Source organism: Macaca fascicularis, chromosome 16, assembly GCF_037993035.2.
Source record: "Macaca fascicularis isolate 582-1 chromosome 16, T2T-MFA8v1.1".
In the NCBI taxonomy this organism is placed as follows: Eukaryota; Metazoa; Chordata; class Mammalia; order Primates; family Cercopithecidae; genus Macaca; species Macaca fascicularis.
Genome location: NC_088390.1, coordinates 36,813,822 through 36,834,332, shown reverse-complemented (window position 1 = coordinate 36,834,332; position 20,511 = coordinate 36,813,822). Strand labels below are relative to the sequence as shown.

The 20,511-nt window shown below is 49.4% G+C and overlaps 1 protein-coding gene across 3 annotated transcripts; it reads left to right on the top strand.

Annotated features, from left to right (window-relative positions):
• The first annotated feature begins 1,314 nt into the window (after positions 1-1,314).
• On the top strand, positions 1,315-10,812 carry LOC102126137 (TBC1 domain family member 3B). 3 transcript variants are annotated; one of them, XM_065532516.1, is made up of 14 exons: positions 1,315-1,386; positions 1,549-1,631; positions 2,923-2,962; positions 3,449-3,529; positions 3,979-4,086; positions 4,416-4,525; positions 5,761-5,809; positions 6,333-6,453; positions 7,159-7,253; positions 7,638-7,703; positions 8,174-8,273; positions 8,644-8,796; positions 9,765-10,124; positions 10,310-10,812. In XM_065532516.1, the coding sequence occupies exons 1-14, from the start codon at positions 1,315-1,317 to the stop codon at positions 10,558-10,560; spliced, it is 1,689 nt and encodes a 562-aa protein (XP_065388588.1). In that variant the 3' UTR covers positions 10,561-10,812. The 3 variants fall into 3 exon arrangements, with proteins under 3 accessions (XP_065388588.1, XP_065388587.1, XP_065388589.1); XM_065532515.1 differs by having other exon boundaries at positions 2,740-2,962; XM_065532517.1 differs by lacking the exon at positions 7,638-7,703.
• The last annotated feature ends 9,699 nt before the right edge of the window (positions 10,813-20,511 follow it).

Sequence of the window (20,511 nt, the reverse complement as noted above, 5' to 3'; positions counted from 1 at the left end):
TGCCCGTTCTACACTGCCAGTGTAGACGATTGGCTCTTTCGTCCTCATGGTGGCTTCATAGAGTGAGTGCCATTCCCTAGTGTACCCATTTGACATGTGAGATGTCTGGGGTCAGAGAGGCGGTAACCGGCCTGGGAATCCAGACATGAACCTGGGTTTTGCTCTCAGCCTTGCTGTGTACTGTGCTGGAATTCAGGCCTGAACCCTGTGACCTCCCTGCCCTAGATCCCAAGTCTTCCCAGTTTTCCCATCCCGATGGGGCAGAGCCTGGTGCTGGCAGAGTCACTGGGATGGATCCACTGTAGGTGTGGTAGATAGGAGGGTCCTCAGAACACCTCTGTGCTCTAAGTTGGGTCCTGATGGTGGCTGTGGGCCCCACTGAACACACAAAGTCCCTTGTCCGCGGGAGCCTTCTGCCCTTGGGCAGCTGTGGAAAATGAAGGAGCCCTGGAGGGCTGGCTGGGGGGAGACCATCTTCCCTTCTGTTCAAAGGGGTCCAGGCACTGGCGTTCTCTCCAAGTATTTCTTGCTCTGTCTGGTCCTCTGGAGGCCTCACCCTTCTTTTGTCCCGAGTGTTCCCAGGAGGAACGTTCCATCTAGGTGTTCTCCAGGATCAAGGACCCATGGTCCTTCCTCAGTAACCCAGGAAAATGAAGCCCCCTCCTGTAGGGACAGCTCAGAATGGTGGAGTCCACAGTCCCTCCCCAAGTGAGGGTTTCCACTAGCACAATAGATCATTTTCATACCCCAAACCGAACACCCTCCTGCTCAACTGGCATTATTCCTAAAGTGGCTTCTCTGTTCAGACTGAAGGGCCACGGGAGCCAAAGTGATGAGCGGAGAAGAACAGAGCAGTCAGGAGAGATCTTGATTCCTGTAGAAAACTGGGCATCTCTGTGGTCCCTGAGCATCTCAGGAGGCCGATTGTACAGAGACCTCTGATCGCTGACCTCAGTCTCCCTCCACATCCCTGGAATAGCCCACCATCGGCCCTTCACCCTTGGCAGGTGGACACCATTCAACCTGCTGGGGCAGGTGTGTCCCCATTTCATGGCAATTGGGGACAACTGGACTCTCTGTCCAGGTCGCACTGTCCTCAAGTCCTTGGGATGATGCCCACCCCTGCTTGGGGCTTGAGACTCCAGAGACTCATGCATGTGTGGGACACTAGGTCTGGCGCCTTTTTACCTGGGGATGGTGGTGGAATGGGGGTTACACAGCCAACCAGCATCTGGGAGCCCGGTGGGAGCGGTTCAGGTTTTCTCTGAAGCTCTCGGGTACAATGTAACGTTTAGATGATTTTTGGCTCACAGGATGGAAATCGCAGAGGATGCAGATAGTTTGCGGGCACAGGAGCGAGATAACATCATTATGAATTATGAGAAGGTACAGGTCGGTCTGCTCCTTGGAGGGAGGCCTCTTCCAGTGCACCCTGGTCAAAGGGTCCTGGGCTCCCTAGGAGCACAGGGTGGGCACGGGTGGCCACTACCTCCAGGCCCTTGCACTCTTTATCTTGGACCCCTCACCAAGCCTCCCTCTGGGTTACAGGGATACCGAGCTGGGCTGCCCGAGGACATGGGGCCTGAGCCTGTTGGAATCTACAGCAGCACTGATCGCTTCGGGATTCTGCAGTGAGTCCTCTGTGCTCCCCTCACCCCTGAAGCACCTGTCTCAGCTCAGGGATGGGTTTGCTTTCAGAAAGGCCTTTCTGAGGCAGGACTGTCTCACCACGTCAGGTCAACCTCCTTTCCAGGGTCAGAACTCCTCCCTGACTCCCCTGCAGGTCCAGCCCGAGGTTGCTGTTAGGCCAGAGGTGCGGGGCCCATCTAGGGAGCGGGTGGGAATGGAGACTGGGTTAGGTCAGGCCCCTGGACTCTCAGCAGTTCTGTCCACAAGTTAGCACAAGAGGAGCGGGGCAGCCTGAGGGTCTGGCCATGTCTACTTGGAGACAACCCCAGTGAGATCCATGTGTTGTGGCCACAGGGTGAGGGGACGCCTGGCCTAGCCTCAGGGCTGTTGTCCAGCAGGTCTCTGAGGGCCCACCTGCCCCTGTCCTCCCTCATTTCCCTAGAGCTACAGCCCTCACTGTCCCCATCGGGAAGATGGAAAGGCATGGAGACAGTGGGGGCTGTGGCCCTAGGGGAATGGGGGAGAAGACGGGCAGGGCCCCGTTCTGGGCATCTCATGTTAAGGCCAGGGAGGCAGCAGGGCTTGTGGCTACAGACCCTGGGTCTGGTGCTGGGAAGGGAGCTGGGGCCAGGTAAGAGGAGCCCAGCCAGGAGTCCATCCCTTAGGGATCATAGGATGGAGAGACAGAGGATCCCGGGGGAGGTAGGGTGGGAGGGAGCTGATGAGCGGTGCCACTTCTGAAACGCAGGGTGTGTGGGTCAGGTGCAGGGAGAGGCAGGTGGATGCTGGGAGGTCAGAACTTGCAAGGGCCTTGGGGCTGTCAAGTGGGATGGGCCCCTGGTGCACCAGGAGTACACCGGGCAGCTCTCAGGGCAGGCTCCCTTGACCCTGGTGGGGTGATGCAGTCACTCCCTGAGGGACTCCTGTGAGGGCCCTGTCGCCCACCCTGGGCGGCCCCCATCCCATCTCAGGCCTGACCTTTCTCAGCTCCAGCAGAAAGCACCACCTCCAGTCCAGGACAGGCAGCCCCATTGTGCAGCCTGACCGCCCCCCACGCCAGGGGCCCCAGTAACCCCACCCAGACTGGCCCCGCACTCCTTCTTCTCCCAGGTCCTGCCCCTCCTGGGAGTCAGGCCCACAGGAAGTCCCTTGTCCTCCCTTCCCTGTGTCTTCTCCTGGGCTGAGCCCTGAGCTGGATAGGGACAGAGCCTGTCCTTTCTGGGGGTTGGCTCCCAGTCTGGGGCAGCTCCAGGCCCTGTGCAGGTCCTCAGTTCTGCCTGGCTTGCCTTACAGTGAGACAGAGCTGCCTCCTGCCACTGCTCGGGAGGTGAAGGTAAGAACCTGATGCATGGAGGGGCTGGTTCAGGGGCGTGGGGACTGGGCGAGTGGTCGGTGAGGCAGAGGAGGCAGCTGGCCCGGGTGGTGGCCGGTGAGGGCAACATGCTCTCACTGGGAGGGGCAGCAGTCCCTGCTGGATCTGACCCCAAGTTGCGGTAACTTGGGCAGTTTGATAACATTCCAAAATGAGAACCACAGTTGTGGCCTGGGGGTGGCCAGGACCCCACCCAGAGGCTGAGACCTGACCTAAGACTGGTGTGTCTGTGGCCTGAGGATGGCACGTCCCGGGGTCCCAAATCCAGCCCACTGGCGCTCATTTGCACAAAGGCTCTCAGCCCTTAGGGTCTGCCCTTCCCTGGTTCCCTCCAGCTGGGTCCACCAGGGCTCCAGAGCCCAAGACCCAGCATTCATGGGCAGTTCTGGGAAGCCTGGCAGCTCCCCTAACGCCAACATTTCTCATTTGACATTTCTCATTTGACAGCAAATGCGGCGGGAGATAACACGAAAGAGCAAGTGGATGGAAATGCTGGGACAATGGGAGACATATAAGAACAGTAAAAAGGTAATTGGAGGGAGAGGCCCCCGGAACCACTCTCTGCAGAGACAGGGGACAGGCACCCATGGCTGTGGCCTGGCGCCATCAGTCTCTCAGAGGGCGGGTGGCACACTGTCCTCACCCAGAGGACTGCAGGCCTGGTCGGTAGTTTGCCTGCCTATTTGTGCAAGCATCACCTTGCTGGGAAGGAATCTGAATCTAGGGCTGGGACCACCCAGAGCTCAAGGCTAGGGATGCCCTGGTGACCCAAAGGCAGGAGAATGTTCAGATCAGAGTCCCGACTCTGAGTGTCCATGCACTTTTTCAATCCTGGGAAGGGAGACCCTGTTCCAGCTTTATGTCACCTCTAATGAGGAATCACGGCGTCAAAACCAACCATTTCCAGAATCCTCGGGCTCTGGTCCTCACTGGGGTCGCCCCGTGGCCTGTGACACGAGGTTGTTTTGTGCCCACAGCTGATAGATCGAGTATATAAGGGCATTCCCATGAACATCCGGGGCCAAGTGTGGTCAGTCCTGCTGAACATACAGGAAGTCAAGTCGAAAAACCCCAGAACATACAAGGTACGCTCAGCCGGAGCACGACAAACAGGACAGGCCGTGTCAGGAGCCCAGGTCTCCAGCTGGAGGGAGCATCAAGCCCAGGCTGGGGGGTGAGTGGGATGGTCAGATGCACATCCTGGGCACGGACGGTGACATAGTCACCACAGACAAACTCGGCTCCGGTGACCCTCCCCGGCTTTAGTAACAAGCCAAAAAGTAGCTTTGTGCACAAGGAAACCTTTCTGCTTTCCTTCCTTCCCGGAGTGCTGACTGTGGGCCGACTGCCATTTGGGGCAGGGAGTCTTCCATCTGTTCTGAGGCTGCTTCCTCCTCTTGGCCCTGCCCTACAGGTCATGAAGGAGAAGGGCAAGAGGTCATCTGAACACATCCACCAGATCGACCTGGACGTGAGGGGGACACTAAGGACTCACATCTTCTTCAGGGATCGATACGGAGCCAAGTAAGCCTATGGGAGCCACAGGATCACAGCAGACATGGATTGAATGAAAGGGATGGGGCGTTCCCCAGAGCAGAAGCCAGGGTCACCTAGGAGGGAAGACAGAGCTGCCAAGAGGTCTCCTGGCCCAGGGAGCAGCTGGCCCCATGAAACAAGCACCTCCCTGGTTCCAAGCCCTGGGCCAGACTGGAACATGTGGGGCCAGAACCCAGGAGGATCCTGAGGAGACAGAAGGCAGCAAACAAAATCATGCACAATGCTGAAAGGTGCTCTCCCTGACCCACGGGGACCCACGGTAGGACTCACAGGAGGGGGGCAGGACAGAGGACCCTAGAGCCTCCCGATGTAACACTGACATCACCAAATGCTGGGGCAATAAGGGGTCCTGGAAACTGTCATCCTTTTCTGCTGGGAACGTGACATGGCACAGCCACTTTGGCAGCCAGTTGGGCAGTGACTCACAAAGCTCAATGGACTTCAACCATGTGTCCCCAAAGTGTCTCAGATATTGAACCCACTGATTTGAAAACTGACATCCACATAAGATGTTCACTACTTAATTCATCATCACTCATACACGGAGACGTCGGGGATGGCCTTCAACACGAGAATGGGGAGAGCAAGGCTGGTCCTCCCTCCAAACAGAAGACCCAGTGAGAAAAGGGAACGAGCCAGTGATGGCCGGATGAACGTGGGTGGATCCTAGATGCATTTTGCTGAGGGAAAGGAGCCAGACACAATAAACTACCACGTAGGATTCCCATTCCTGGGTCATTCTGGAAAAGGCCAAACCATGGGGACTGAGAAGCAGTCTGGGTGGCTAGGTGCTGACAGATCGGGGAGAGGCTGGGTGCATAGGGGCCACCCTGGAGACTTGGAAGATGAAGGAGTCACTTTAGGAGGGGCTGAAGTGGTGGCCGGGAAACTCTGCCCATTGGTTTAGAACCGTGGAGGAACTGTACACCCAAAGACTGAACTGGCGTGTGTGCAAACTGAAAAAAAATAAAGAAAATCATTCAGAGTGAAAAGGATCAGGCAAGTCACTGTACAACTGGGCTATCTGCATGTCACAGATGTGGATTTTCCTGAAACATTTCCTCAAAGGACCTGAAGAGCTCACTGCTTATCTGATGAATCATCTGAACCTGAAATGGGGTTTGTTGTTAGGCTTTGTGGACAAAGTGAAACCAACGGCATCTGTACAAAACAAACAAAAGCCTCCTTTCTCTGTTTCCTAGGCAGCGGGAACTATTCCACATCCTCCTGGCATATTCAGAGTATAACCCGGTGAGTATTCCCGGCAGTGACGTTCCCGGGCAATATTTCCCTGTTCACAGGAGTGGGTATCTGGTGGGGGTGCTGTCGTTTCTTTTAAAGTTAGTATTTGTGACCACCAGGATATAGGATGTAGGACTCCAGCTCACTGCTGGCATAAACCTCCAAGCAAGGGGGTGGTCTCAAGGGGTCAAGCTGAGACACAAAGGAGTCCGGGCCTGGACTCCTGGTGTTACCTGGGTCTGACCACCACTTCTCAGAACCAGAAATGACGCCCTCCTCCTGGGGCTGCCCCAAACCCCAGGAGCTTGGCAGAGTCACACGCAGGACGGTGCATCAGGAGACATTTTGGACAAAGTGCTGAAGTGCCTGATGGACTTGGCTCTTGTCATGAAATGAATTTGCACCCTGAGGAAGCCTCTTCTTCAGAGGAAGCCTCCCCAGTCACCTCTGCCCTCTCCAATGACATGAGTCCTCCCAGGTGACCTCAGTCCTCCCAGGTGATGTCCTTTCACGGTGACTCTGGCTCTTGCAGGAGGTGGGCTACTGCAGGGACCTGAGCCCCATCGCGGCCTTGTTCCTCCTGTATCTGCCTGAGGAGGATGCATTCTGGGCACTGGTGCAGCTGCTGGCCAGTGAGAGGCACTCCCTGCAGGGTAGGTGGACAGCTGCCCCCAAGACTTCATGCAGTGAGTCCCGGGGGCAGCCACCCTGGCCAGATGATCTCAGCTTTCAGCCAAGGCACCTTCCTTGTGTTGCCAGCTTGTTGGGAGCCTTTAGGATGTTTCTGCTGAGGGTCCCACGGGAATTCGCGGCTGACCCCCAAACCCCAAGTCAGACGCCTTTCATCCCCATCAGCGGAGGGCATCTCATCCTCCCTGTGGCCACCCTCTGTGTCCTGCTGCCACGCCCTCCGGCTCTCTGTGCAGCTGTCTCCTCTCTGAGAGTCCTTCTGCCCTCCAGCTACCCGGGCTCCAGTTGCCCTTGGTGCCCACAAATGGGCCGACCAAGCCCAGGTGGCAGCATCTCCCCATCCCGTGTCCCCGGGCCCGACCTCACTCTCAGGAGATGACCAGGAAGCCCAGCACCCACCCTGTTCCGGCCACCTTTTTGTGGCCTCAAAGTCAGGCTTGCCCTTTTTGCACCCTGGTCCAGGAGGCGTCCAGGGGAACCTCCAGCCAGGCTCCAGGGGATGTTCCTGCCCCACCTCCCCAGGGCAAAGGCTGCATGGTGAGGTCATCAGATGGGAGGGTGGGAGGCCTTGCGGTTTTGGGGCCTCTGCAGCTGCCCAGCTCTTCCAGCTGATGGCTCCACATCTTGGGGGAAGGCTCTGATTTCATGACGGGCTGGGGGCTTCTCAGGGTTCCACAGTTCAAATGGCGGGACAGTCCAGGGACTCCAAGACCATCAGGAGCATGTGGTCCCCACGTCACAACCCAAGACCATGTGGCATCTGGTGAGTTTATGGTCCCCTCCGCTCTTCCCCAGAGGCCCTGCCTCTCATGGGGCTGGAGGAACGGGGCCTGGAGCCCCTGGTGGGGCTGGTGACTGGCTGAGTCCAGCCAGGGCCTGACCTGGAACGTCGGGTTCTCCATGGGCTGGGAGTTGGATTCCTTTCCTGCCCTGGAGGAGACAGAGGCACAGGGATGGGGGCCCAGCTCCCGCAGAGCAGGGCAAAGGGCAGTGTGTCCACCGGGAGTGTGGGAAGGGGCCGGTGTTGTGGGGAGCCCTGGACACCGCCCAGTGTTCTGCACTAGGGGAAGGCTCTTCAGAGGCCCTGGAAGAGGGAGGTTTTTAGGGCAGCCCAGGGGGCCCTGAGCACCTCTGTTCCTCCCATCAGGACAAGGAAGGTCTTTGCGCGCAGGGTTCCTCGTTAGGCTGGCTTCTCCAGATGTTGAATGACAGGGTAAGAAGGCACAGGGAGACCCTGGCTCAGGGACCCTCCTTGCCCTGCAGTGCCCTGCTTCCCCAGCCCGGGGGTCTGGCTCACCCACAGCCCACAGGAGGCTCCGCCCACAAGGAGGTCCCCACAGGAAACCCAAACAAAACCCTCTGCCCAAGAGGGGTCATCCCAGGGCAAAGGCTGGGGCTCAGGCCCAGTCTCATGGGCAGACAGGGCCAGGACCCGACTTGAGAGGGCTCAGGGAAGCCTCATGCCCTGGGCAAGCCCCTCTCTCCAGGAGCCACATCCCCCCTCAAATGAGTGCCCCCCATGAGGAGCTGCAAGACCTTGTCTGACCCAGCGCCCTGGAGGGCTCAGGCGACCCTCATGGCGAAGGTCACTGACTCTGGGGACTGAAGCCCCAATGGACCCAGCTCGAGCCACCAGCCCCAGCCTGGAAGGGCCAGGTTTTCCCACACCTGCTGTCCCCACAGATCTCTCTTGGGCTCATCCTGCGCCTGTGGGACGTGTATTTGCTGGAAGGAGAACAAGTGTTGATGCCGATGACAAGCATTGCCTTTAAAGTTCAGAGGAGTAAGTCTACATGTGCCCAGTGGGGCCTGGGGAGCCCTGGGGTCAGACCCAGACTATCCGGAGGCCAGCTTCCTCACACTGTCCTCATGATCCTCTGTTCTGGTCCGGAGGGAGGTCTGGCCAGGTGGGCTGGGCAGGGGACTGAGACACCGAGCCCATCCTCCACATGACCCAGATGAAAGTCAGGAGTGTCGTGAGCACTTCCTTGCCCAGGTGGCCCTCCAGCCACAGGCTCTTGTGCACATCTGGGCCCCTGGGGTGGCCACAAAAGGATCCAGCACTGCCCAGTGGGAGACTGAAGTGGCCACGAGGTCTCAGCTGTGCCCCCTCCCAGGGAACCCTCCTGGCCTGATTTCCACCCTGTCCTTAGAGCGCCTCATGAAGACATCCAGGTCTGGCCTGTGGGCACGTTTTCGGAACCAGTTCTTCCATACTTCAGAGTTGGATGATGACGCTGTGCTCAAGCATCTTAGGACCTCTACGAAGAAACTAACGAGGAAGCAAGGAGACCTGCCACCCCCAGGTGGGCTCCAGTGCCATGTCCCCTCCCATGTCACCCTCTGGGGCAGTCAATAGTGGGGGAGTGCCCGAGACCCGCAACCCTACTACCTGGGCCTTCCTCTTCACCTTTTTTTCTCCTCTTCCTCCTGGACTCTAAGTACAGGAGGCCACCAGTCCTCAGGGCAGGCGCTCAGTGCATGTGTACTGGATGTGTTGTGCATGCAGGAGGAGGATGTGGGCATGACCGTCCAACAAGCCCCCTCTTACTATCCGCAGTGTCTCTGTCTCCCCTTTATAGGACCCTCTAGGGCACTAGATGAGCCAGACCCATTTGTGGGAAACCCCGCCCCTCCATGCAAGCAGCCACAGCCTCAGAGAGCAGCAGAGGCCCCTCACTGCTGCACGCTCCTCCAAGGTTGCCAGGACAACCAGCCTTGAGCCAGGGAGACAAGGGAATCGGGTGTCCCTGACCCCAGAGCATTCAGGGAGAGGGCACAGGCAGGACCCCGGGCCCAGAGCCAAGTTTTCAGCCAGATGTGGGAACGGTCAGTCCTGGCATGGACTGGACAGCCCAGGAGGGCAGAGGATGACCCATGTCAAGGCCCAATCACCCACTGCGTAGACGGTTCCCCATGAGAGGTTGCAAGGGGCTGGGTGACATCCAAGTTCCCTCCCACCTGAGTTCTCACTAGGGGTTGTATCCCTGGACCAAGAGCCCTGGGACGAGGGTGTGTGGTAGGAAGCCCCCAGCCAGTCTGAACCCTGGGGGCAGTGCCAGGAGACACCTGTCATGCCCTGACAGCTTCCCCACGCCTGTTGGCACACACCCCTCCCTCTGGGATCAGCAGACTACAGGCGTGTCCTCAGTGTCAGACCACGGGGGCCCCACAGAGACCCCGAGGACTCCAGAGACCCAGGCAGGTGGGGCCCAGCCAGGAAAGGCCTGCATGGGCTCATTAGAGACGCTGACCACGTCTGTTTTCCTTTCAGCCAAACCCGAGCAAGTGTCCTCAACACCCACGCCTGTGCCGGCTTCACATGGCAGGATGACCCTCTGCAATGGGGACAGGCAGGCCCCTCCAGGCCCACCAGCCCGGTTCCAGCGGCCCATTTGGCTAGTTTCCCCACCATGGGCACCTCGTTCTTCCACATCCTGTCCTGGTGGGGCTGTCCGGGAAGACACCTACCGTGTGGGCACTCAGGGTGTGCCCAGCCCAGCCCCGGCTCAGGAAAGACCTCAGGGTTCCTGGAGATTCCTGGAGTGGAACTCGATGCCCCGGCTCCAGACGGACCTGGATGTAGGGGGCCCTTGGTTCCCCCATTATGATTTCGAACAGAGCTGCTTGGTCCATATCCCTTCTGAATGTGTCCTGGACAGCCCCGGGACTGTGGGACAGGGCTAGCCTGGGAAGCCCATGTGGACCCTGACACCAAGCCCTGCCAAGGCCATCAGGACTGAGGGAGATCGGGAGACATCCCACTGCAACAGAGCACCCCATCTGCGGACAAGAGACTTGCACCCAATTTCTACAATGGCACCGTATCCCAGGAAGACCAGCTGGCCACCTGCTGGCAGGCGGAACATCCTGCGGAGGGGGTGAGATTGGCTTTCACTGCACTGAGCCACAGTGTGGACATGGACTTCCAGCCCTGCACTGCACCCAGCACTGATTCCAACCAGGACACCTCCTTAACAGCTATGCACGAGCAGCAGTGCGCTCCCACCTCAGGGCCTTGCCTCTGCCACCTCTACTTGGAAAGTTCTCAGTTCCCTCCAGGCTTCTAGAAGCATCTGGGCCAGGGCTCATGGCTGGATAATTTCCCGAGGCTTAACAACCCAAGCCAGCTTTGCCTCTTCGCTTTATTTTTTGTTAAACTTATCAAAATTGATTAAGAAAGTGTGCAGCTTGAAAGACCTTCACAGATGGAACACACCAGCCCCCAGATCACAAAGCCAACCATGCCCAGCCCCTCCCAGCACCCCCAGCCGTGTGACCAGCTTTCTGAATTCTGACGACACCGTGTGCCTGCCTTTGTATTTTCAACTCATAGATGGTAACCCTCTTCCTGGTTTAAAATAAATGTTTTCTGTTGAAATTATTTTAGAGATACAGAAATATTGAAAAGGCACTACAGTGTCCTCCTATACCTTCCATCCAGCTGCCCCTAATTATGACGTTTTGCAGTACCATGGCACATAAGAAATTTAGGCCGGGTGTGGTGACTGACACGTGTAATCTCAGCAATTTGAGAGGTCAAGGCGGGAGGTTCAGGTTCACTTGAGTCTGGAAGTCTGAGACCAGCTTGGGAAACACAGGTGAACCCTGTCCCTAGAGAAAAGTCAAAGAAATTAGCCAGGCCTGGTGGCGTGTGTCTATGGTCCCACCTAGTGAGGACCTTGAGGCAGGAGGACTGCTGGAGCCCATGACTTCCAGGAAGCAGTAAGCCATGATTGCACCACTGAAGAATAGAAAGGTAAATATTTGAAGTGTTACTTTATGCCACTAGGGAAAGCAAGAAGACTGTTATACCATCAGTATTAAGGTATACAGTTTTCTAAAAATTTATCTCCACAGTTCAATAAGAAAAAATTCCTGCACATTATATTTGATAGAGCAAATAAAGAAAAAAATAAAAACATGAAAGGAAATGTCAGTATTAGACTCATGCACTTTTCAAAGCATTACTAAAAAGCATCTCACATTTCTGTTTAAAACACTTGTACCATTGCATAATTAAGTACGAAGATGAGAGTTATTTGAGGTGTTTAAAAGTTGGTGGTGCCACATCTAACTGGTGTAACCTAGATAAAAATCACTATAAAAAAGTTCAAATTCCATGCAAATGTAAAGATTATACAATCTTATTAAATTGTTAGACATTTTTTCCCAACTACCAAATGGGATCACATCATGTCTATAATTAGCAATAAGAAAATTCTATCTGCACAATCTTCAAAGTCCATTTTTAAAATTTTATACACATCATCTCTCATTTAGAAAATGAATATTTCAATATGCTTATTACACCTAGGAAGAAAAATGTTCAATTTTATAATCTCAAAATTTTTGCTAGTCATTAAAATAAATCAAAGCATTCAGCATCAAAGGATATACAGATACACACTCTTAAGTAATTCATATACCAGGGCCAGAGTGTTAGAGACCTAATCTGATCATTTCGTAAGACAGGGGACCCTTGTAGTATTTATTTTAAAAAGAAATAGCCCCATTCAACAAGGGAAAGATCATAATTTAAAATTAGAAACTAAAAGAAAAATAAGCCTTAAAGCTTCAGTGTATGAATATCTACCATTAAAAAGAATGAGAAATAGACACTCGGGACATCAGACATACTGACCCTTCAAAGGAACATGGATACAAATATGGAACACCCAATCAAATGGTACCAACACCATGATCCTGTGTGACAGCAAACAGTGACCAAATCTAAAGAATTCCCAAAGTTGTATTGAAATATATTTTTCTGAAGGTTTTTAAGTGAGTTACAAAACAGCCTTACTTCAATTTTACTGTGTCCCAGTAAATAAAAATGAAAATAAATAAATGGGTGATAGGAATTCAGCAGAAAATGAGAAACAAAGTGATCATCACAAAATGTATAATTGGGGCCAAAATCCAACTAACTAAAGGTGTTGAAAATATAAAGAGTTTCCTACAGATTAATTTTATTCACTAAATGTATACCAGGATTCACTATCAATATTAATATTCTTTTATATATTGATAATATCTGAAAATTTTCCAGAACAGAAGACCCAAAGCCACTGACTGAAGAACCACTATAAATCAGAGTAAATAAACATATACACCAAGGGACGTTAATAAAACTACAGAAAACTAAGGGAAAGAAATGAACATTTTAAAAACAAAAGGGAAGTTATCAAACGAAAAACTAGATAACTAAATAAAGCCAGAAAACATTTTTTAAAAGATTTCCATTAAAGGGGACACCAAACAATTTTCCTTGGGTAATAGCAAAATGATTCCAGAAGGAAGCTCAGAACTGAAGAAAAACATGAAGAGCGATAAACATGGAGGCACACTGAATATATAATAAACATATAAAACATTAATGCCTTCACACTCATTTACAATGCAAATGACCATTTACATTAAAGATTAAAACACGGGTTGGTTTGTGAATGTGTGTAGCTTTCTGATAAAACTATAACAAAGACTGGAGAAGCAACAGGTAAAAGTCGTCTCTACGGTTTCATTCTACATTTTGTGTTCAGTGGTACACACAGGCCGGGGGAGGCGGCTCACGCCTGTGATCCCAACACTTTGGATAGCCAAGGCGGGCAGATCACTTGAGGTCAGGAGTTTCAGAGCAGCCTGGCCAATATAGCGAAACCATGTCTTCACTAAAAATACAAAAATTAGCTGAGTGCAGTGGTGTGTGCCTGTAGTCCCAGCCACGCAGGAGGCTGAGGCAGGAGGACTGCTTGAACCTGGGAGGTGGAGGTTGCAGTGAGCCAAGATACTGCCACTGCAGTCCAGCCTGGGCAACACAGCAAGACTCTGTCTCAAAAAGAAAAAAAACAAAAAAGGGATACACTCAGTAGACTCAATTTACTGATAAGAAAATTATAATCCGTATAGCAACCACTATATAAATATAAATACTTATCTATATAGGAAGAGATATGGCCAAAAAGACAATTTAAGGCAATTTAATGTAATTAATTAAATTTAAATGCAGTACTAACCGTTGCATTGTTAAACTGATTAAAATACAGCGCTAAAAACTAATCACAAAAAACCAGAAGAGGAGGGAAAATCAATGTTAAGAACAAACAGCAGAAGACTTCTACTTCTGTCCAAGACAGACTAAGACAGTGAAGAGAAAGGCACAAGGGAAAGTGGAAAAGTCTTGAACAGAATGGCAACAAATATGAAATTTATCAAAATTTGAGATGTAGGCTGGGGCAGTGGTGGCTGACGCCTGTTAATGGCTTAAGCTCAGGAGCTTGAGACCAGCCTGGGCAACATGATGAAACCCTGTCTCTATGACAAATACAAAAACATTAGCCAGATAAGGTGGCGTGCACCCGTAGTCCCAGCTACTTGAGGGGCTAAGACAGGAGGATCGCTTGAACCCAGGAGGTTGGGGCTTCAGTGAGCCGAGATCACACCACTGCCCTCCGGCCTAGGTGACAAATTGAGACCCTGTCTCAAAACAACAACAGTGGCAAAAACAAAAACATAACACAACTTGTGGGATTCAATAAAAGCAACAGAGAGGAACTTACAGCACATATATTTTCATTAGAAAAGAATATCTAAAAGAAAAGACCTAAGTTTCCACCTTTTTAAGTTAGAAAAGAAGAGGAAAATACATAGTAAGTAGTAGGAAGGAAATAATAAAGAGCAGAAGTTTAACAAAATAGAAAACAGGGAGATGGCATAAAAAATTAACAAAGTCCAAAACTTTCTTTAAAAAGGTCAACAAAACTGAACAATTCTATTTGGACTGGTCAAAAAAATTAAAATTAAAATTAAAACAAAGAAAAATCCAGAACACAAATCACCAGCATGTGGCCGGGTGTGGTGGCTCACGCCTGTAATCCCAGCACTTTGGGAGGCCGAGGTGGGTGGATCACGTGAGGTCCAGAGTTCATGACCAGCTTGGCCAACATGGTGAAACCCCGTCTCTACTAAAAATACAAAAAATTAGCTATGTGTGGTGGCGTGCACCTGTAATCTCAGCTACTCGGGAGGCTGAGGCAGGAGAATCACTTGAAACAGGGAGGCGGAGGTTGCAGTGAGCCAAGATTCTGCCACTGCACTCCAGCCTGGGTAACAAGAGCAAGGCTCCATCTGCAAAAAAAAAAAAAAAAAAAAATTAAGTTAAAAAAAAAATTCACGAACATCAGGAATAACAATGGGGTAAGAACCACCAATACTAGCAAAATTACCAAAATAATAATAAAATACTATTGGCGGCCGTGTGCAGTGGCTTGCACCTGTAATCCCAGCACTCTGGGAGGCCAAGGCGGGTGGTTCACCTGAGGACAGGAGTTCAAGACCAGACTGGCCAACATGCCAAGATCCTCTCTCTACTAAAAAAAAAAATGAGCTGGGCGTGGTGGTGCCTGCCTGTAATCCCAGCTACTCGGGAGGCTGAGGCAGAGAATCACTTGAACCTGTGAGGTGGAGTCTGCAGTGAGCCGAGATCGTGCCACTGCACTCCAGCTTGGGTGACAGAGCAAGACTCCATCTCAAAAATAAATAAATAAACAAACAAATAAATAAATACATACATACATACTATTGGCAATGTTAGTCCAACAGTTTCAGCAACTTGTACAAAGTAGTCTTGGAAAAATACAGCACACGAAAATTGACTTAAGTATATAAAAATAGGCTGGGCCCAAGGGCTCACGCCTGTAATCCCAACACTTTGGGAGGATGAGGCAGGAGGATAGCTTGAGCCCAGATGTTCGAGACCAGCCTCGGCAACAAAGTGAGACTGCTTGTCTCTACAAAAAATAGAAAAAGAAAAAATATTAGCCAGGCATGGTGTGCCTGTGGTCCCACCTGTTCAGGAGGCTGAGGCAGGAGGAGCATTTGAACCTGGGAGTTTGAAGCTGCAGTGAGCTATGACCTCATCACTGCACTCTCACCTACTGATCTTGGCTCACTGGGCAACAAAGTGATACACTGCTAAAAAAAAAAAAAAGAAAAAGAAAAAGAAAGAAAGAAAGAAAGAGAGAAAGAGAGGAAGGGAGGGAGGGAGGACAGAAAAGAGAAAGGAGAGAAAAAGGAATGTTCCTATAATTTTGCCAAAAAACAAATTTATCAGAAATTTTCCCAGAAGAGTTTCTGTTTCTCACGAAGTTCTATATAGAATTCAAAGAAAAACGACACCAAATTTACACAAACTGTTTCATTTTAAGTGACAAGCATAATCCTCAACAAACACCTGACAAAACCACTATAATTCTTAAAGAAACAGAGAATGAAAGTACATGACGAAAATAAAATACATGTCAGGAGATGGACAAGTGAATTTACAGTATCCTAAGAGTTTCAGAGGATTCAGAAGAGAAAACAACTACATAGTAACATTAACTTTTTTGTAAGCTAATAGAGAGGGTAGAATGCAATGAGTGAAACAAACCAGAATAGGAAAGACAAATACAAAACATGTAATAAGATGGAAGGTTTACACCCGGTGCAGTGGCTCATTCCTGTCATCCCAACACTCTCAAAGCTGAGGCAGGAAGATCACTTGAGCCCGGGACTACAAAGCTACAGTGAGCTAGGATCCTGCTACTTGCACTCCAGCCCAAACAACAGAATGAAAACCAGTCATTTAAAAAAACAACAACAACAAAAACACAAGTTTGGAATAGTGAAGGCCTTTCTAACTAATAACTCAAAATACAGACATCATGAAAGATTAATAAGTTGAACAAAATGAAGTAAAAAACCCATGCATGGTAAAAAAACAAACAAAAAAAAGGTTTTTTCAAAAGCACAATATAAATAAAGACTAACCAGATGGGCAAAAATTAGTCCAACTCATATCAAAACAGCATAATAATATATGAGGGCCTCCTATGAACGCTCCAATAAATCACACTAAAAAAATCAACAACTGTGGCTGGGCACGGTGCTCACGCCTCTAGTCCCAACACTTTGGGAGGCTGAGGTGGGTGGATCCCGTCTCTACTAAAAATAAAAAAATCAGCCGGGCATGGTGGCCTGCGCCTATAATCCCAGCTATTCGGGTGAGTGAGATAGGAGAGTCCCTTGAACAGGGGAGGCAGAGGCTGCAGTAAGCCAAGATCAAGTCACTGCACTCCAGCCTACGTGACAGAGGGAGACCCTGTCTCAAAAAAAAAAAAAAAAAAAGAAAAAAAAAGAAATATCAACAACCAAGTCAAAAAGCAGACCACAGAAAAGAATAAATTGCTCTTCAAACTATAAAAAAAAGTCAACTTCACTAATACTAAAAGAAATGCAAAACTACTGCTTGGATATGCAAACTTTTACCTGTTGTTAGATTACCAAAGGTATGAAGAACAGCTTTTTTATTCGTATATTGGTAAAACTGGGAACATATATTCGTAAAACTACAGGGAGAATAATTTGGGGCTATCTATCAAAATTAATTGCAACACTCCTCTGACCCAATGTTTCCACCTATGGAAATTAATAATCCTATAGATATCCTTGTATACAAGCAAATGACACATATACAAGAGTTAGTTATCAAAGCAGAAGATCAGAAAGTGCATCAACAACTGATCAATTAGATAACATGGTTAAGAAGGAAAAAAAATGCTCTGTACTGATAACAGGATAAATTGTTCATGTCGGGTGCGGTGGCTGACGCCTGTAATCTCAGTACTTTGGAAGCCCGAGGGACTAGGATCATTTGAGGTCAGGAGTTCAACACCAGCCTGGCTAACATCGTGAAACCCCATCTCTACTACAAATATAAAAATTGGCTGGGCGTGGTGGCGCATACCTGTAATCCAAGCAACTTGGGAGGCTGAGGCAGGAGAATCGCTTGAGCCCAGAAGGTGGAGGTTGCAGTGAGCTGAGACTGCACCACTGCATTCCAGCCTGGGTGAATGAGCGAAGCTTCAAATAAAAAAAGAAAATTCAACAAAAAAGAAAAGAAAAATCTCAAAAACAAACAAACAAACAACAACAACAAAAAAACAAGGTAAATTGTTCAGTGAAATAAATTAAGATGCAGAAGAGTATATAATATTAACCCATTTGTATAAAGATGGAGGGAGTAAATATTTGTCTATTCATATTTGAATATGCAAAAGAAACCTAGAAAGACATGCAAGAAAGTAACAATTACACGGTAGCAGGAAAGCTATTGATAAACTGGGCAGATGAGGAAGAGGAGTAACAGGAAGGGTTTTGAATATATTTTCAAATTTTGTACAATCTGACTGTATAACATAGTCTGAAAATTAAACCATAAAATATATATAGCTAGCCAAAATCATTGTATTTTTCCCTTTTATCTACTCACACCATTACTCTAGTCTATGGCAAAACTACTTTAGAGGTGGCTACCCAAACTGGAGAAGAGTATAGTAATAATAGCTAAACTTCTACTTTTTTTGGCTACCTCATCACATATGCCAGGGTCTAATAAACTCACATGTACACATGTCAGAATAGTACTGAGTTGTAGAAAAATATCATTTCTCTGACAAAGGTAACTAAAAGTGGAGAAGAAAATGAGGAATACACAAGAGTCCATAGGAAAGCACACCAAAACGTGATACAGAAGTCAGCATTTCTTTCTTTCTTTCTTTTTTTTTTTTCTTGAAACAGGGTGTCACTCTCACCTGTCCCAGGGACTGAAGTACAGTGGTATGACCATGGCTCACTGCAGTCTCGACCTCCCAGGCTCAAGTCATCCTCCTGGCTCAGCTTCCCAAGTAGCTGGAACTACAGGCGCATGCCACCATGTGTAACTAAGTCTTTTTATTTTTATTTTTTATATTTACTTTTGCAGAGACCAAGGTCTCCCTATGTTGCCCAGGCTGGTCTCAGACTCCTGTGCTCCAGTGAGCCTCCTACCTTGGCCTCTAAAAGAGCTGGGATTACAGATGTCGGGCAGCACACCCCGCCTAAAAGTCAACATTTCTTTATATTCAAGCAACAAAGATCCTCAGAGTTAAGTAAAATTAATATTCACTAGAAACATCATCTGTCTAGAGATGTATAAAAGAGAAAAAAGGAACCTAAAACAACAGATTTTAGGTCTAACAACAACAACAAATTGTGGCTCATTTTTCAAAAAAAATTCCTAACACAAGAAACTATATCCATTTTTTAAAATAGACTTTTTTTTTCTTTTTTTTTTTTTGAGACAGTCTCCTTCTGTCACACAGTCTAATGGGCAATGGTGCAATCTTGGCTCACCGCAACCTCCACTCCCCGACTTCAAGCGACTCTCCTGCCTCAGCCTCCCAAGTAGCTGGGACTACAGGCCCCCACTACCACGCCTGGCTAATTTTTCTATTTTTAGTAAAAACCAGGTTTCACTATGTTGGCCAGGCTGGACTCGAACTCCTGACCTCAGGTGATCCGCCTCCCTCGGCCTTCCAAAGTGCTGGGATTACAGGTGTGAGCTACCTCGCCCAGCCAAAAATGTAAGAATTTTAATTAGAAGTATGTATTTAATAGATCATTCTGCATAAAATATCCAATGCTTGTTTGTCCACAAAGTAGAAAAATTGTGGGTCAATACAATAAGGATTCATAAATTACAGCCACTACTGTTAAATATGAGTGGAAAACGCTGGTTAATTTGATGAAATAAAATAAACTACCAGGTATTTGAAGATACTCCACAGCCCCAGTTTTCAATAATATTTTTTTCAAGAAATCTCTGCACTTACCCCCATTATCTGTTCTTTTTTAGTCTCCATCCTGATGGGGACACAGTTCATATCGCTATAAAAAAAAAAAAAAAAAAAAAGAAAAGAAACAGGTAATGAAGAAAGATTTCAGATGATCAAAAACGTAGTATCTTCCCTACAACTTCAAAACTCCTGAAAATGGGAGAGCAGCATTTGTACTAGCTGCCCCCCAAGAGTATTTCAGAACTTTCTTCACAAACAATTGTTCCCGAGGACATGTGATCTTCTTCAGAGGACAAGCTGTTTTTTTAAAGTACATTTTAGGCAGGGTGCAGTGGCTCACGCCTGTAATCCCAGCACTTTCAGAGGCCGAGGCAGGCGGATCACGAGGTCAGGAAATCGAGACCATCCTGGCTAACATGGTGAAACCCCATCTCTACTAAAATAATACAAAAAACTAGCCGGGCATGGTGGTCGGTGACTGTAGTCCCAGCTACTCGGGAGGCTGAGGCGGGAGAACAGCGACAACCTGGGAGGTGGAGCTTGCAGTGAGTTGAGATTGGGCAACAGAGCCAGACTCCATCTCAAAAAAAAAATAAAATAAAATAAACAAATAAATAAAGTACATTTTGACTTTTAAACTCCTGCTACGGGCCAGGCTTGGTGGCTCATGCCTGTAATCCCAGAACTCTGGGAGGCCGAGACAGGTGGATTACCTGAGGTCGGGAGTCTGAGACCAGCCTGACCAACATGGAGAAACCCCGTCTCTACTAAAAATAAAAAATTAGCCAGGAGTGGCGGTGCACGCCTGTAATCTCAGCTACTGGGGAGGCTGAGGCAGGAGAATTGCTTGAACCCGGGAGGCAGAGGTTGCGGTGAACCAAGATCGTGCCATTGCACTCCAGTCTGGGCAAGAAGAGCGAAATTCCATCTAAAAGAAACAAAACAAAACAAAAAACTCCTGCCACAATTTTTTAAATCTTACATTAATGAAAACACAAGGATGCTGGGATTATTTACCTGGGGAGAGGGAGAAAAAACCAAAAAGGTCCTCTCAACACAGGAATGGAGCAAAGCTTTTAACATCTGCCTGTTACCTGTTTACTTCCTGTCCTGTTTTGATTTTGTTTTTTGAGAAGGAGTCTCGCTCTGTCGCCCAGGCTGGAGCACAGTGGGGCGATCTCGGCTCACTGCAAGCTCCGCCTCCCGGGTTCACGCTATTCTCCTGCCTCAGCCTCCCGAGTAGCTGGGACTACAGGTGCCCGCCACCACGCCCGGCTAAGTCTTTTGGATTTTTAGTAGAGACGGGGTTTCACCGTGTTAGCCAGGATGGTCTCGTTCTGCTGACCTTGTGATCCGCCCGCCTCA